Genomic DNA, 14,938 nt, shown 5'->3' with positions numbered 1-14,938 from the left:
ACACGGTGAAACCCTGTCTCTACAAAAAATACAAAAATTAGCCGGGCTTGGTGATGTGTGCCTGTGATCCTAGCTACTCGGGAGGCTGAGGCAGGAGAATCGTTTGAACCCGGCAGGCGGAGGTTGCAGTGAGCCGAGATCGCACCACTGCACTCCAGCCTGGGCGACAAGAGCTAAATTCCGTCTCAAAAAATAATAAAATAAAATAAATAAATAAAGCACATCAACTCCACATTCAAAGCGGGTTACTGGTGGCTGTAGATGTATCCCATAGACACAGGTCTAAAATGTAAACGCTCCATTGTGCTCCTTTTAAGGGCTTGAATGTCTGCAACTGTCATGTGTACACTTAAAGTATGGGATGTGTCAACACGACCCTTTCTAGCGCGCTCGTTTCGTGTCTGAATCCCCGCATTTCGCCAATTTGCTAGGAGCGCAGAACGCCCTCCGCGAAAGGCGGCTGCTGATCGCGAATTTGCTCCGGTATCGCGCAGCTTGTTGGCCTCCGGGTCCCCCGTGCCATGCCCCCGGGAGGCTCTCCACAGACATCGGTTGCGCCGAATTATACGAGACTGAATGGGTTTTTGGGTGTGTGTGTGCAACACAACAATTTGTCAGCTGCTGTCCAGAATGCGCTCCGCCGGGCGGTGGAAACTTCGCTGCGTTAACGCACAGCAGGTTGGAGGGCACGACCGGGAAGGAAGGAAGAGGCGAGGAGGGAAAGGCGGCGACCCTAGGTCCGCTGGCCAGCCGTTTCCAGCATCAATTCAGCACTGAGCCGGCCGCAGCAGCGCAGCGCTGGGGGCTCCCGGAGCTGCGGCCGGCCGGGGTTTCGGCCAGAGCCGCGGAGGCTGCCCGGTGGTAGGTGCGACTCTTCACCTCTCCAGGGAGCGGCGGCTGACGACCCAACCCACCCGCAGCGCTGCCGTCGGCCCGGCTGGTCCCCCGCGCGGGCAGTTCGCCAGCTCTCTTTTCCCAAACCTGAACCGCCAAGCCGAAGGTTCCTCCAAAGTCGCGGTTCCCCGGGCTTCACACCCGCCCGGCAGGCGTGAACCAGCCCCAGGACAACCATTTTCCTCTTCACTGTATCTGAATCGTTGTCCATCTGACTCGAATGTCACCTGATTTTCCCAGCTGTGACCTCCAGCGACGGGACTCCGAGGAACTGATTCCAGCGTCTCGATTCTCTCCGCCTCTCCGCCCGTTTTGGCTGAAGCGGTTTGCAGCCGTCGGGGCAGAAGGGGTGGGATGTGGCAGCCACCAGCCCCAGCCCAGAGAAGAAAAGAGGACGAAATTAACGCGAAGGGACACCGGAAGTCTGAAAGCGACTCCCTCGGATCCTCGGAATCCGAGGCAAATCCTAACACTGGTTTGAAAGCGGATCATATCCACTAATCCAGGACAAATTCGGGTTGGGAAACATACTCCCCAGAGCATAAGAAAACTGACTTACAACAAAACAAAACTGACAAGGACAAAATGCAAAGGAGTTTGCGAAACTTAATTGCTCTCAGAAAATATGTGTATATATATACACCCTATAATATGATTTAAATTTGCAAAAAAAAAAAGTCTCTAAGAGGATATATTTTTAAAACCAGTGGCAGTTTGGGAGGGAGTGGGGATTAGCTGCGAAGGGGAGAAGGAAGCATTTTTGAGGTGACTTAAATGTTTTTGTATCTTGATTATGGTGGCTGTTATGGGGGCGCGCATCCAAGTGTCAAGACTCATCGAACTGTACACTTTTGTTCTAGGTACATTAGACCTCAATAAAGTGGATTTTAAAGCTAAATAAGCTGGGTAACAGCTTTGCCTGTGTGTGGCTGGGGAAGAGGCTTGGGACACTTTACATTTATCTCCCTCCTATGCATGTTCATTTTGTTTTGGTTTTGTTCTTATGATGTATTATTTATTCAAAAATATATCATTAGCAGAGTGACTGATGTAAATGTAAAACAGTTGTTAAGGAAACCAACAAAAGCGGGAACAAGAGACACTGGTGCATCCTAGTTAGAGGGATAAGAATAAGCACTCGCTGTCCAAGCTCATAAAATATTTTGGAAATGAATGCCGTTCAGCTTTGTTTTTTTTTTTTTTGGTTTTTTTGTTCATGTGTTTAACATCAACGAGAAATGAGGACCCAAAACGTATCCAGTGGTTACGTGTGGTGTGTGTGGCTGTCATCTTCTTGGGACTGGCTACTGAAGGCCACAGGAGCGGGAGGACAAAAGGCTCCCTGGATGTTGAGTCCCAGCTGGTGAGCAACACACAGTCCCGCTTGCAGCAAAGATGTGGTGGCCGGCTGCGCTGTGGGGGAAGGCCAGGCCTGGACAGGAACCTCAGATCTCACTGGGGGATGAGAGTGGTATCCCCCTGCAGCAGGAATCCCTGCTGGCCTGAGAGGCTCCAGGCTGTGCCACCATTGGGCAGACCTCAAACTTCAGGGAGCTGCCAGGATCAGTGGCTACAAGGGTCCCCACCATGTTTGGAGAAACTAGGTGTGAAATATTTCCATTTATACCCCTACCCCGGCCCCAGACAGGAAAGTCACTTCAACCTTGTTAGGTCAGATTCCAGATCTGGTTCAGATTCAGGGCTATTTCAGAGAGATTTTTAGAGGCTGGATCTCAGGAGAAGGAAGGACAGTGGGGTGAAGGCCAGGGGTCAGGAAATCTAGGAACTGCTAAACTCCACTGCTGGCCTGCGGGGAGTGCCCGGGTGGGGCTACCAAGACCACAAGCCAGTTTCATCTTCCCACTTTGTCACCTTCTCACAGGGACCAGGCTCTGCATCCTCAGTGACCACAAGACTTGGGCCTGCCCTCTAGTTTGTCCATACCTGCCCCCTCCCTTGACCCGTACTGTCCAAGACCCCAAGACCAAACCACAATTCAGGAGAGATCTTGAGGGCAGCCAGTGCCACCGGGCTCCTGTTCCCAGATAGTACTAGACAAAGGCCACCCTTCCTCCCGTCTCTCTAGGGCTCTGCTGACCACCCTACGCAGTCTTCCTACACCAAGGGCTTCGCTGCCACCCCTTCACAGAGATTTCACTGCATCGCTGCTTCGGCTGCCTGTCTCAAACTACACACACCTTTGATTCTTAAACTCCAAGGTTAGGATGGGCCCCAGAAATTTGCATTTTTAATATGTACCTCAGAGGATTCTGGCCTAGATATTTCTACAGCCTCAAAAGTAACAAGGAAACTGTTCCAAAAAGTGTATTATGGAAAGTGTCATGTTTATTCTTGACTTGTCCCCCAATTATTCTTCCCCTGAAGTTTTTTTCATCACCAAAAAACCCCATATGTGGACCATATGTGTACATATGCCCATATTTAAAATACAAATTCTGCACCTGGTTTGCTATTTAAAGTATCTCAAAACATATCTATAAGAATACATATGAATGTAAATAATTCTTTCTCATGGCATATGGTATTCTGTTCTATTGGTACAACATAATTTTTTTAACCAGTCCTCAAATATATATACATTGGTTTTTTTAACATGTTTTGATTCTTAAAAAATTAAAAACTGTGATGAAAATACTTTTCTTTGCATATATATATATAACTATAGAATGGAATCCTAGAAATGAAAATATTCGTTCAAAGAGCTTATGCATTTTTCATTTTGGCAGTACCAAATTGCTCCAAAGAGGTTTACCAGTTTACAATGTAGAAGCATGACGAGGCAACTACTACACTCTTTGATCTTCATCAGTCTGATAAGTAAAAACATTTGCCTCTCTGTGTTTTAATTTGCATTTCTGCATTTCTTTTTATTTTTTCCAGCAAGGCTCTGCTACTCTTGATCATTTTTTAAATATTTTTGCTGGATCATTTTCTTATTGATTTACAGGTATTCTTTCCATATTGTGGAAATCAGTATTTTGTCATGTATTTCTAGCATTTTTCCTGAGTATAGTTTTCTCTTGGATTCTATTAATGGTATTTTTGCTGTGTGTAGATTTATTTTTATGCAATCAGGTTTATATAATTCATCTTTTATAGTTTCTAGGTCTTTTGTTCTCTTAATCCACCCTCTCAAATATACAAGTACTCCAAAATTATTATTTTAATTATCTGTAGCACTTTTGTGTTTCATTTTTGAAGTCCAAATGTTTGATCTATCTGAAATTGAATGTATTTGGTATAAGAAAAATCCATCACATTTTCCTTATGTTAACATCATTTTATTTTGAAAGCATATTGTCATATAGACCATCCCCCCCCACCAAATAGCATAATATTATAATTGGCGGGGACTTACTTCTCATCTTAACCAGTTTTACTTTGTTGGTTAGACAACTACCCACGTGCCTGTCCACCTCTGCCCACTGTCCAGGTGAGTTCAGGTAACAACCTGGGATGTCTCCCAGGATAGTGTCACTGGAAAGGAACACTGTGTACACTTCATACCACCAAGGAGACAGACACAAAACTGGGGACCAGACAGGAAAAGAGACATGCTCAAGGTGAGCCAACTACTGAAAAGGCAGGACCACACCCACCACGGGCTCAGAGGCCAGCGCTCTTTCTGACACATGCCTGCCTTTTTCTGGGTCTGTGCATCTTGGGCTGTGCAAGCCCAGCACCTGGTACATAGTGGGCACCCAGTCAATGTAGGTGAAGGGATGGAGAAAATCAGGCCAAGAATCCAACAGTGAACAGGCTGTGGAGTCACTTGGCGGCTGGGTGAAAGCTATGGTCCACTCTTTTAGTCTCTCCCCTCACAACCACACACACACACACACACATATACCCACAGTATCCACTAGCCATGTGGATCTGCTCTTTCCTTCTGTGGGCTCTAGGCCCTTCCTATGTCTGAGCAAGTTTCCATGGACAGCTCTTAAAGCAGCTTGGGGACTTTCTGTCTGTCCTAGCTGGCTAGCAGGGGGCTGGGGAGGGGTAGGGGGGTGAGGGAAGGAAGCAAAAACACAGCCAGGCGATAGAGAGTTAGTATCTCCAGGGCTCTGCTCAGGCGGCCCAGAAAGCAGGATTGACTACATAGTTTGTGGGCTCAGCGCAAAATAGAAATGTGGAGACTCTGATTAAAAACTTATTAAGAGTTTTAAGACAGCAACAGCGGAACATTAAACCAAGCTCAGGCCCTGTGAGACTGCACAGACGCCATGCCCATGAAGGACAGGGTTAATTATGGGGGAGGGGGAAGAAGGGCCCTTTCAAGGACTCTAAAGGTTCAGACTGTAAGGTAGAAGTGGGCTAGAGGAGTATTCATAATAGACAAAATGTGGAAATAACCCAAATGTTTACCAAGTGATGAAGGGACAAAGTGTGGTATAGACACACAATGGAATATTATTCAGCCATTAAAAGGAACAAGATGCTGATACGTGCTACAGCATGGGCGAACTTTGAAAACATTATGTTAAGTGAACGCTGCGAGACACTAACAACCACATATTGTATGATTCCGTTTGTACGAAATGTCCAGAACAGGCAAATCTATAGGGGCAGAAAATAGATTAGCGGTTGCCTAGGGCTGGGAAGGTAGGAGAGGGGATTGGAGTTGATGGCTAAAGACTACAAGTTTGTTTTTGGGGTGATAAAAATGTTCTAAAATTGTGGTGTTGGTTTCACAACTCTGTGGACATACTAAAAATCACTAAACTGTACACTTTAAATGGGTGGATTGTATGGTATGCGAATTATATCTCGATAAAGCTGTTATCAAAATAAGAGAGGGAGGGAAGAAGGGAGAGGAAAAGCGGGAGAGCGAGGGAAGGGGAAGTCAGAGGTGAAACGAACGCATGTTAAATTCCTCTCTCCCCCTCTCTTTCTCAAATGAACTTTATGCAGGAAATCTCCCTTGTCTATGAAGGTTTGGGGAGACCTGGCATCTCAAATCCAACAGCCTGGTCCTCTTCCCTGGCTGCGGGGTGGAGGGTGATGGTGGGGGTCTTGCTCTTCCTCCAGTTGGTATGGTCTTGGGCGCAGCGACGTGCAATAAAAGAAAACAGTCTCAGCTCTGGAGTCAGCTGTGTGTTCGAATCCTAACACCCTGACACTGTCCTTTCCCATCTGTGTGACCCTGAGCAACTTACTCCACGTCTCTGAACCTCATTCTCCTCAGGCCTGCAGTCGGAATAAGAGGATCCGTGACGAGGTCCGTGAGAGCGCCTGGCACACCCCGTGGGCACTGAACAAGCGTGGAAATGAGAAGGATTTGGTGCCAGCTGAGCCACCTGAATGAGGCGCGTCCCGAGGCAGGAAAAATCCGGTGCCGTGGAGGCCGCCTGGACTCTTCCGGAGCCAAGGGCGAGGTCGGCGGCCCTCAGAGTCGCCCCCGGCCCCCAACTCCCGGCCAGGAAGGAAGCTGGGGCGGCGGAGGGGCCCAGTGGCCGGCCCCGGCGCGGAGGCGGAGGCCGGGAGTCCGACGCGCAGCCGGAGCTGCTCATCCATCAGCCGGACGAAGAGCAGAGTCGCGCTCTCGGCCCTCTGTTTGCTTTCTCGCCAATTATTGCAGCGCCGCAGCCCCTTTGTTGATACAGTAGTCCGAAAAAGTGCTAATGTTCATTTATCAGGGGGCCAGCCGGGGACTCCCACGAGTTGCGATTCTTCCCAAAATATAAACATGGGGCGAGCGTCCCAGACAGAAACTCCCATCTGTTTCCCCCGCGCGGGCCGAGAGCGAGGCGTTGTTGAAGATAAAGCCGCGGATAACGCCGCCTGTCTCCAATGGACGTCTCCCTGGCGCATTAATGACATTCCCGGTGATAGTTCCAGCTTATCTTTCAATTAATCATATATACCTTTTGCGGCCAGCCCTGCTGATTGCACGAAAGGGGGGCCGGCTCCGGCTGCGCCGATCGCTTTTCAATTAATAATAATTTATTCACGGAGAATGCGCTCGAGCCACCCTGGAATTTGGATTATCTTAAAGCACCAACTCTTTAAAAGTCGAGGAAATACACAGATTTTCGATCTCTCCTCTCTCCTTTTGTCTCCCTCTGCCTTTCTCTAGGCTGAAGGCTGTTTGTTTGTCCTGCTAGTTTGGTCAAAGTGCGGCGCAGACAGGCGGCCAGGTTGGGTCAGCGGCCCTTGGGAAAAAAGATGTGTCCCTGTCGGGGGCCAGAGAATCAAGTTTCCTCCCACCCAATCCCCAATTATTGCAACTTCTATTTAGATCTATTTAGAGGGATTTTTTTTTTTTAACTCACTCGGAAACAGGACTAGAAAGAAAAGTTGCAAATGGCTCTCGGACTTTTCTCTAAGGAGACCAGCATGGGTCGCCCCAGTTCCTATTTTGCACGTATTTGTCCGTTTTTTCCCCATCTCCTCTCTCCTGCAGCACCAAGACCTTTTTGGAAGCCAAGAGAAATCATTACCCAATTCACAAAGAGCATAGAGAGTGTAAAAGTCACATATCTTGTTCAAATAGGGAGGGATTTTCTTCCTTCCCTTTTTGTAACACCTGACCCACAGGACTGACAGTTCTAGAAAGCCCCCTTACCCGAAAATACGAAATAAATCCTTGCCACCTTGATTTGCAAAGGCAATGCTAATTTTTTTTCTTTCTCCAGAGCTCTCAAAAAAAAAAAAAACTAACTAAAAACAGGGATCCCGGATGTAGCCTCGATGTCCCCCATTAAACGGTAATATTTCAGGTGTCAGCTCACACTAATCTTTCAAACTGTCATCGCGAGCCGCCCGGCCAGCAGATTCACTTAACAGCGCTCCCAGGACCCTCGTTCCGAGCTCTTTTCAGCGAGACATTTAATTGAATCGGATGTGGCTCGTTTGCCAGACGTCACCGCCTCGGCGATAGGCATCCTCTCCAAGGCCCCCCTCTCCTCGAAAACAATCTTCAAAGGCAAGGCGGGCCCCCAAGCTAGGTTAATTTAGAGCCATAACGGTAACCTGGCCAAAAGTCCAGGCGAGGAAGGGCCGCAAGGCCGCTGACATGCAGCTGTGTCCAAGGAGAATTTGGGTTGGGAGGTGAAGAGGTGGGGGGACGAGGTTTCCTGGGCCTTGAACGCCCCACATTTAAGAAAAGGCATCCTCCACAGACTAGACTAACAATTCCAGACCCCCAGTAGTCCCTGGCTCAGAAACTCGAGGCGTGATTTCGGCGTGGCAGCCCAGGCCTGTTACTGACGGCTGGCGCCTAGAAGCCGGGGTCAGGGCGTTGCGCGCCTCCTGGGCTGCCCTGCGGGGCTCGCCTCTCCATCGCCCTAGCATGGAGGCCCCAGGTCCTGGGAGTGTGGCTTTGATGAGGGACAGGAAAAGTTCCAACATCAGGCCAATGCTTGACTTCACTTGCGTCGGCATCTCAGATGGCACACTGTCGGGTTTGAGCACCCAAGATGTACGTTCTGGACAGGCACTATTTTGTCTCCATACATTGTGCATTTCCTCCGCATCTTGGGCGCGCCTGCGGGAGCTGTGTCTTTAGGTAGTTTTTGGCCCTGCGCCGCCTTTATTCTACTCCAAGCGCCTCTTGCCAACCGGCACTCCGCAAAGAGCCAAGCCCTCCACATCCACATTCTCTGCAAGTCCACGTGTCCCGCCCAGCTTCCCGCTCGCGGTTCCCTGCACCAGCTAGGGCCGTGAGAAGCCAACGCTTTTCCACTGACAAATCCTGTCATCCCCAGCTCTAGAAGGCATCCTTAACCTGGGCCTGCTCTGCCTGCCCGGACTCCTGAATTGTAAGCAAAATAAAACTCCTCTCTGCAGTGTTCTGGGGAATGGAGAAGACCCCAAGTTTTCATCAGACCTCCCAAAGAGTGCGGGGACCCAGAGAAACGAGGCCACCAGGGCAGGATCTGGCCATGTAGCTGGCGCTCCCGAAACTCTGGCAGATTTGTCTGACTTCTGTGCCCTACTCTACTGACCCTGGGCTAAAAATGATCACGATCACCCCACTTGCCCTGCCCTTCCCCCATGCGCCTGACCGAGCCACAGGGGTGCCCCACTCGGAGTCCGGCCCAGAGGCCTCAGAGAAATCCTGGCCTAGCTGGGCTCAGAGGAGCCCCGCCTCCCTGAGAGCTAAACCCGGGCTAGGGCCCTGAAACCTCGAGGTTGGCAGAAGCCTGAGGGCCTTGCTGCTAGGCAGGGAGGGCACGGGAAGGAGGGAGGTGGAAAGGAGGGAGGTGGGATCGGTGGCCTCCAAACAGGGGAAACAAGGTGGCTGGTAGCTGGGGCACTCCACAAGACAGGTGTCTCCTGGGAAGCTGAGCTTACCAGCTGGGATTCCTGATTTATTTCATTATTAAGGGGAGAGGCATTTCCCTGGGAAGGTACTGGCAGTGACTGATGCTCCCTGTAGTTGTGCTGTGCATAACACTACTGTAGGAGGCAGCAACTCCTACCCCACCTGGCCATCACTCACCTTGCCCTTACTTTCGTTAACTCGCCCAGAAGCACCCAGAGCCAGGGGCATGACTGGCCCTGTAGGCCAAGCCAAACAGAACCCCCGAATTGTCCAGAATCTCGCCCTGCTGCTATCCCCAAAGCCAACACTGTCCTCCAGGCTTCTCTTCCTGTTCAGACTCTCCCTCATCCCACCACTTTCAGTAATAAAGCCTTCCTCAAATCACTCCCCTCCCCACCGCTTCCCACCCCATCCTTCTCTCTCCCATTCTGGTTTGGGTGCTGAGGAATATTTCTTCAAACCCACACCCATCCAGCCCTGCCCAGAGGCCTGACTCTGCATGCCTCTGGTAGGCTTTTCAGGCTCACATTAGGAAGCAAACGCAGGCTGCAGGAGCAAAAGGAGACCCTTCCAAATGCGTCGTGGCCCCTTTAAAAAAGCTGAGCAGGGCTTTTTTTTTTTTTTTTTTTTTTTTTTTTTTTAGCCGTATGACTATATTAGGTGACACGAAACTGCTCATCGCTCCTGTCATCGAGGCCCCTGGCCCAATGGCAGGCTGAGTCCCCCTCCTCTGGCCTGGTCCCGCCTCTCCTGCCCCTTGTGCTCAGCGCTACCTGCTGCCCGGACACATCCAGAGCTGGCGGGCGGGTGCGCGGGCGGGCGGCGGCACCATGCAGGGAAGCTGCCAGGGGCCGTGGGCAGCGCTGCTCTCTGCCGCCCACCTGGCGCTGTGAGACTGGCGCTGCCACCATGTTCCCCAGCCCTGCGCTCACGCCCACGCCCTTCTCAGTCAAAGACATCCTAAACCTGGAGCAGCAGCAGCGCAGCCTGGCTGCCGCCGGAGAGCTCTCTGCGCGCCTGGAGGCGACCCTGGCGCCCTCCTCCTGCATGCTGGCCGCCTTCAAGCCAGAGGCCTACGCCGGGCCCGAGGCGGCTGCGCCGGGCCTCCCAGAGCTGCGCGCAGAGCTGGGCCCCGCGCCTTCACCAGCCAAGTGTGCGTCTGCCTTTCCCGCCGCCCCCGCCTTCTATCCGCGTGCCTACAGCGACCCCGACCCAGCTAAGGACCCTCGAGCCGAAAAGAAAGGTGAGGAGGAAACACACGCCCCCTTCTCCCCTCCTGGGTCGCTTTCGTCCCCAAGAAACTCAGGGCCAGGTGGAGGAGACAGGCGCCCCTGGGCCGAGGGCTGGGCTCCGGCGGGGGGTTCAGAATGTAAGATGCCTGGTGTTGTCGCCAGGCTCCCGCGCCCCGCGTCCAATCGGAGGTTCAGAGGCAATGCCGGATTGAAAGGATCAGAAGCAAGAGACCAAAAAACTTTTCCCCCCGGCCTAACAAAGCCCCGGGCGGCTTCGGCTCTGCTCCTGGGTCTGGTAGGAAGTTGAGAAATCGGTTTATGGTAGACAGAACAGAGAGACAAGCAGACAATTTCTGTTTTTAAATCTCCTTTGGATTTACGGATCTTTTTAAGGATCTGATGAGAACCGCTAAACAGAAATTGAAATGTTGCTCACCGGACACATTTTTGCGTACGATCGGAGGAGGGTCCTGGACCTTCTTTCTGCAGCCCACCCGCAACCCGGGTTTCTGGGGCCTTTCCTTCTTTGCGCCAGGAAAGTGGAGTCTGGGATCGAGGGCCTTGATTTTAAAATGGGATACTGCGGACCCTCAGGAATCTGACTTCGCTTTATTTTTTCAGTACAACCTCCTGGCGCGGCCAGGGCGGAGAGGTTCCCTCGTGGAAAAGTTAGGAAATGCTGCGCTACCGCGGGCACAGGGGAATGGACGAGATGAGTGAGGGATCATCCCGCAGGCCATCCCAGGATCGGGGAGGCAGGCCGGCTCCGCTGCAGAAGGGGGCCGGCTGGGAGACCCCCCAGCCCAAGGCAGGAGCCTGGGCGATTCCCGGGAGGCCGCAGGCGCTGGGCGAACGGCCGCTGTGAGCCGGGAGAGAATTCGTAGGTTTGTTGAGAAGCAAAGGCCTAGGAACAAATTCGGGCGGGCACGGCGGCTAGAACTGATCGCTACCAATTCGAGTAAGCCAGCAAGGCAGGTTCCGAGGCCGCCTACCCAGCCGCGGCTTCTTGGATACTGCGCAAACCCTGCTGCGGCCAGGCTGGAGCCTCCGATCACCAAACCAACACTCCCTGGACTTCTGTTTCTTGATTCCTCAATTTTGAGATAAGACCGTCCCTAGGAGTGAGGCCTCGGCCTGTGTTCATTTAACTTCTCAAACCAAACTAGCCCTAATTCAGTTCACCCCAGAGCATCACCTGGTTTTATTTTTATTTATTTATTTTTTTATTTTTTTTTTTTGCAGCCTGAAATTTTAAGTCACCGTCTGTCTCCCTCACCAGGGTGTGAACTGCCCCAAGGGCAGAGACCTCTCGTTTTGTTCTCCAGCGCCTTGAGCCAGCCTGACTTTCGACAAATGCTGAGTGAGACGTGTCGGTGGCTCCCAGTGCACTTGGCAGAGTGAGCCGCAGCCAGCTGGGCGCTCCAGGCAGGACACAGTGGCCTCCACGAGGATCCCTTACCATTATTGTGCGGCCGCGCTCCGTAGGTCAAGCCGCTCTTACCAAGCGTCTCTCTGCCTCTCTGTTCCCCCTCAGAGCTGTGCGCGCTGCAGAAGGCGGTGGAGCTGGAGAAGACAGAGGCGGACAACGCGGAGCGACCCCGAGCGCGACGGCGGAGGAAGCCGCGCGTGCTCTTCTCGCAGGCGCAGGTCTATGAGCTGGAGCGGCGCTTCAAGCAGCAGCGGTACCTGTCGGCCCCCGAACGCGACCAGCTGGCCAGCGTGCTGAAACTCACGTCCACGCAGGTCAAGATCTGGTTCCAGAACCGGCGCTACAAGTGCAAGCGGCAGCGGCAGGACCAGACTCTGGAGCTGGTGGGGCTGCCCCCGCCGCCGCCGCCTGCCCGCAGGATCGCGGTGCCAGTGCTGGTGCGCGATGGCAAGCCATGCCTAGGGGACTCGGCGCCCTACGCGCCTGCCTACGGCGTGGGCCTCAATCCCTACGGCTATAACGCCTACCCCGCCTATCCGGGTTACGGCGGCGCGGCCTGCAGCCCCGGCTACAGCTGCACTGCCGCTTACCCCGCCGGGCCTTCCCCAGCGCAGCCGGCCACTGCCGCCGCCAACAACAACTTCGTGAACTTCGGCGTCGGGGACTTGAATGCGGTTCAGAGCCCCGGGATGCCGCAGAGCAACTCGGGAGTGTCCACGCTGCATGGTATCCGAGCCTGGTAGGGAAGGGACCCGCGTGGCGCGACCCTGACCGATCCCACCTCAACAGCTCCCTGACTCTCGGGGGGAGAAGGGGCTCCCAACATGACCCTGAGTCCCCTGGATTTTGCATTCACTCCTGCGGAGACCTAGGAACTTTTTCTGTCCCACGCGCGTTTGTTCTTGCGCACGGGAGAGTTTGTGGCGGCGATTATGCAGCCTGCAATGAGTGATCCTGCAGCCTGGTGTCTTAGCTGTCCCCCCAGGAGTGCCCTCCGAGAGTCCATGGGCACCCCCGATGGAATGACCAGTGAATTGGGACTGAGCTCGGGCACGCGGGGCCTGAGATCTGGCCGCCCATTCCGCGAGCCAGGGCCGGGCGCCCGGGCCTTTGCTATCTCGCCGCCGCCCGCCCACGCACCTACCCACCCGTATTTATGTTTTTACCTATTGCTGTAAGAAATGAGGATCCCCTTCCCATTAAAGAGAGTGCGTTGACCCCGCACGTGTGCTTCTTTCAGCTTGCGGCGCTTCAGAAACAGGAGAGAGGTGGCCGCCCGGGATTGGTCTCAGATCTCAGGCACAGGCATTCGCTGAGCAAATTGATAACATTGATACTAATAAAAACTAACCCTTGCTGGAACCATACTGGTTCCCTGTCGGGCACTTTCTGAGACTGTCTCATATAACCTCAATAATCCAAAAAAAAAAAAAAAATCCTATTTTAAAGTTTAGAAGTTGGGCCCGGAGAGGTTTAATGACTTACCTGCGAGCAAATAGCCAGTACTAATCGAACTCAGGTTAACTTCTGGATGCCTCACTTCAGAGACCGCCTTCCCTGTGCTCCTAAGCTCCCCTCCTTGAATCCTAATGTGTGCCAGGCACGGTTCCAGGCACTGGGCATTAAATGGACAGCAAAAGAACCTGGGCCCTCTGTAGCTGGAGAGCACCGTGATAATCCCACTTAAAAGAACTCCTTAGCCTGTTTACAGATGGAAAAGCCAAGAACCCAAGCCCTTGTCAAGCGTTCTCAGGCTCCTCAGATGCCCCCAGATGCCACGTCGGGGCCTCATCAGTTGCCCATGGGACTGAGTGCCGAGGCTGGACCCCAGAGAGGTGTCCCGCGGATGGTGCTCACCTCCAGCTGTGGTGAGGCCCCATAAATTCACATGGTCAAGGGAGCCCCTAAGCCCTAACCTTACTGATGTCCTTTCCTTAGGGCATTTAATTTCACCATAGTTCTGACCAACAAATGTTACTACTGTCCTGATTTTATAGATGAGAAAACTGAGGCTCAGCGAAATCAAGTTTAAACCCTGCTTGTTATGGGACTTGCCCACTGCATGCCTCCGTGGTGGTGGCGGTGGCGGTGGCGGTGGCGGTGGCGGTGGTGGTTGCTGTTGTTTGTCTGTAAAATGAAGATAACAAACACGCCTTGCTCGCATCCAGGTCGCCAGTCAGCAAGTGCTGGGACCTGACCTCCAGCTCCTCTATCACCAGCCCCAGAGCCTGAGGAACTGACCCAGGATGTTTTTAAGATGCGTCTTTAAAAGGGACCAAAGCCAGAGGGAGTTGAGGATTTGTTTTCTCACTGGATATGGGTTTTTCTGATATTTTGCCCAGGAAGCACTGAATTGGAGACCTGGGGCATTGGGGCATCTGGCTGAGAGCTCCCTGATGCAGCCAAAGCATTGTTTGTGGCAGCCAGGGACCGAGTGCTTCTCAATGTTCCCCTGACTCCCAGTAAGAGTCGCCAGGCTAGCCTGGCACAACCAGGAGCTGTCCTACTGCCTCACCAGGAACCATGCAGCCCCGCCAGTGCCTGTGTTGTCTCTCTGGGTAAGTGCCACATGCCCGTGGAAGAGGGGAGGATGCCAGGAGGTTCCAAGTACAACCACTGTCTATACCCAGTGTTACCACTGGACACAGTAGGATACAAGGGTAGTGGAGTGCAGGCAGTCTACCATCGCAGGGTTCTGGGCTGTGCTGTGGGAAGGAAGAGGAAAGGGCTGTGCTCAAGGCTTGGCTGAGTAGAAGAAGAGACCTGAAGGTCCGGGCCAGCTGGCAGCTGGAGAGGGCCATCAGGAGTGGGAGCAGGATGACCAGCTCAGCCCTGGCATTCCGACTCCTGGGCCTACGACCCTGCTGTGACCCTGCTGCGAGTCTCTAACATGTTCCCATCTCAGTCTTACAGAGGGACATGCTGAGGCTCCTCCAGGTTGCCAGACCAGCTCCTAAGCAGGACGGTGCTCTCCTGCTAGGCAGCCCCAGCCCACAGCCCCAGCAGGCGGCCTAACTCACACAACTGGGAAATTCTATCCGAAATGACCCACATTTGCTCTTAACCAGATCACTGTGGCCTCGGTCCTGCACTCCT

The 14,938-nt window shown here is 52.8% G+C and overlaps 1 protein-coding gene across 3 annotated transcripts; it reads left to right on the top strand.

The window, feature by feature from the left end:
- The first annotated feature begins 9,867 nt into the window (after positions 1-9,867).
- NKX2-5 (NK2 homeobox 5) lies at positions 9,868-13,059 on the top strand. Of its 3 annotated transcripts, none has more exons than XM_063724406.1 (2): positions 9,868-10,424; positions 11,656-13,059. In XM_063724406.1, exons 1-2 carry the CDS (start codon positions 10,091-10,093, stop codon positions 11,658-11,660), a joined length of 339 nt encoding a protein of 112 aa, XP_063580476.1. In that variant the 5' UTR covers positions 9,868-10,090; the 3' UTR covers positions 11,661-13,059. The 3 variants fall into 3 exon arrangements, with proteins under 3 accessions (XP_063580476.1, XP_009239567.1, XP_024103064.1); XM_009241292.4 differs by having other exon boundaries at positions 9,911-10,424; positions 11,693-11,814; XM_024247296.3 differs by having other exon boundaries at positions 9,942-10,424; positions 11,948-13,059.
- The last annotated feature ends 1,879 nt before the right edge of the window (positions 13,060-14,938 follow it).

This window comes from Pongo abelii, chromosome 4 (genome assembly GCF_028885655.2).
Source record: "Pongo abelii isolate AG06213 chromosome 4, NHGRI_mPonAbe1-v2.0_pri, whole genome shotgun sequence".
NCBI classification, from domain to species: domain Eukaryota; kingdom Metazoa; phylum Chordata; class Mammalia; order Primates; family Hominidae; genus Pongo; species Pongo abelii.
Note: the sequence above shows the minus strand (reverse complement) of the source record. Positions and strands in the feature narration are given on the sequence as shown.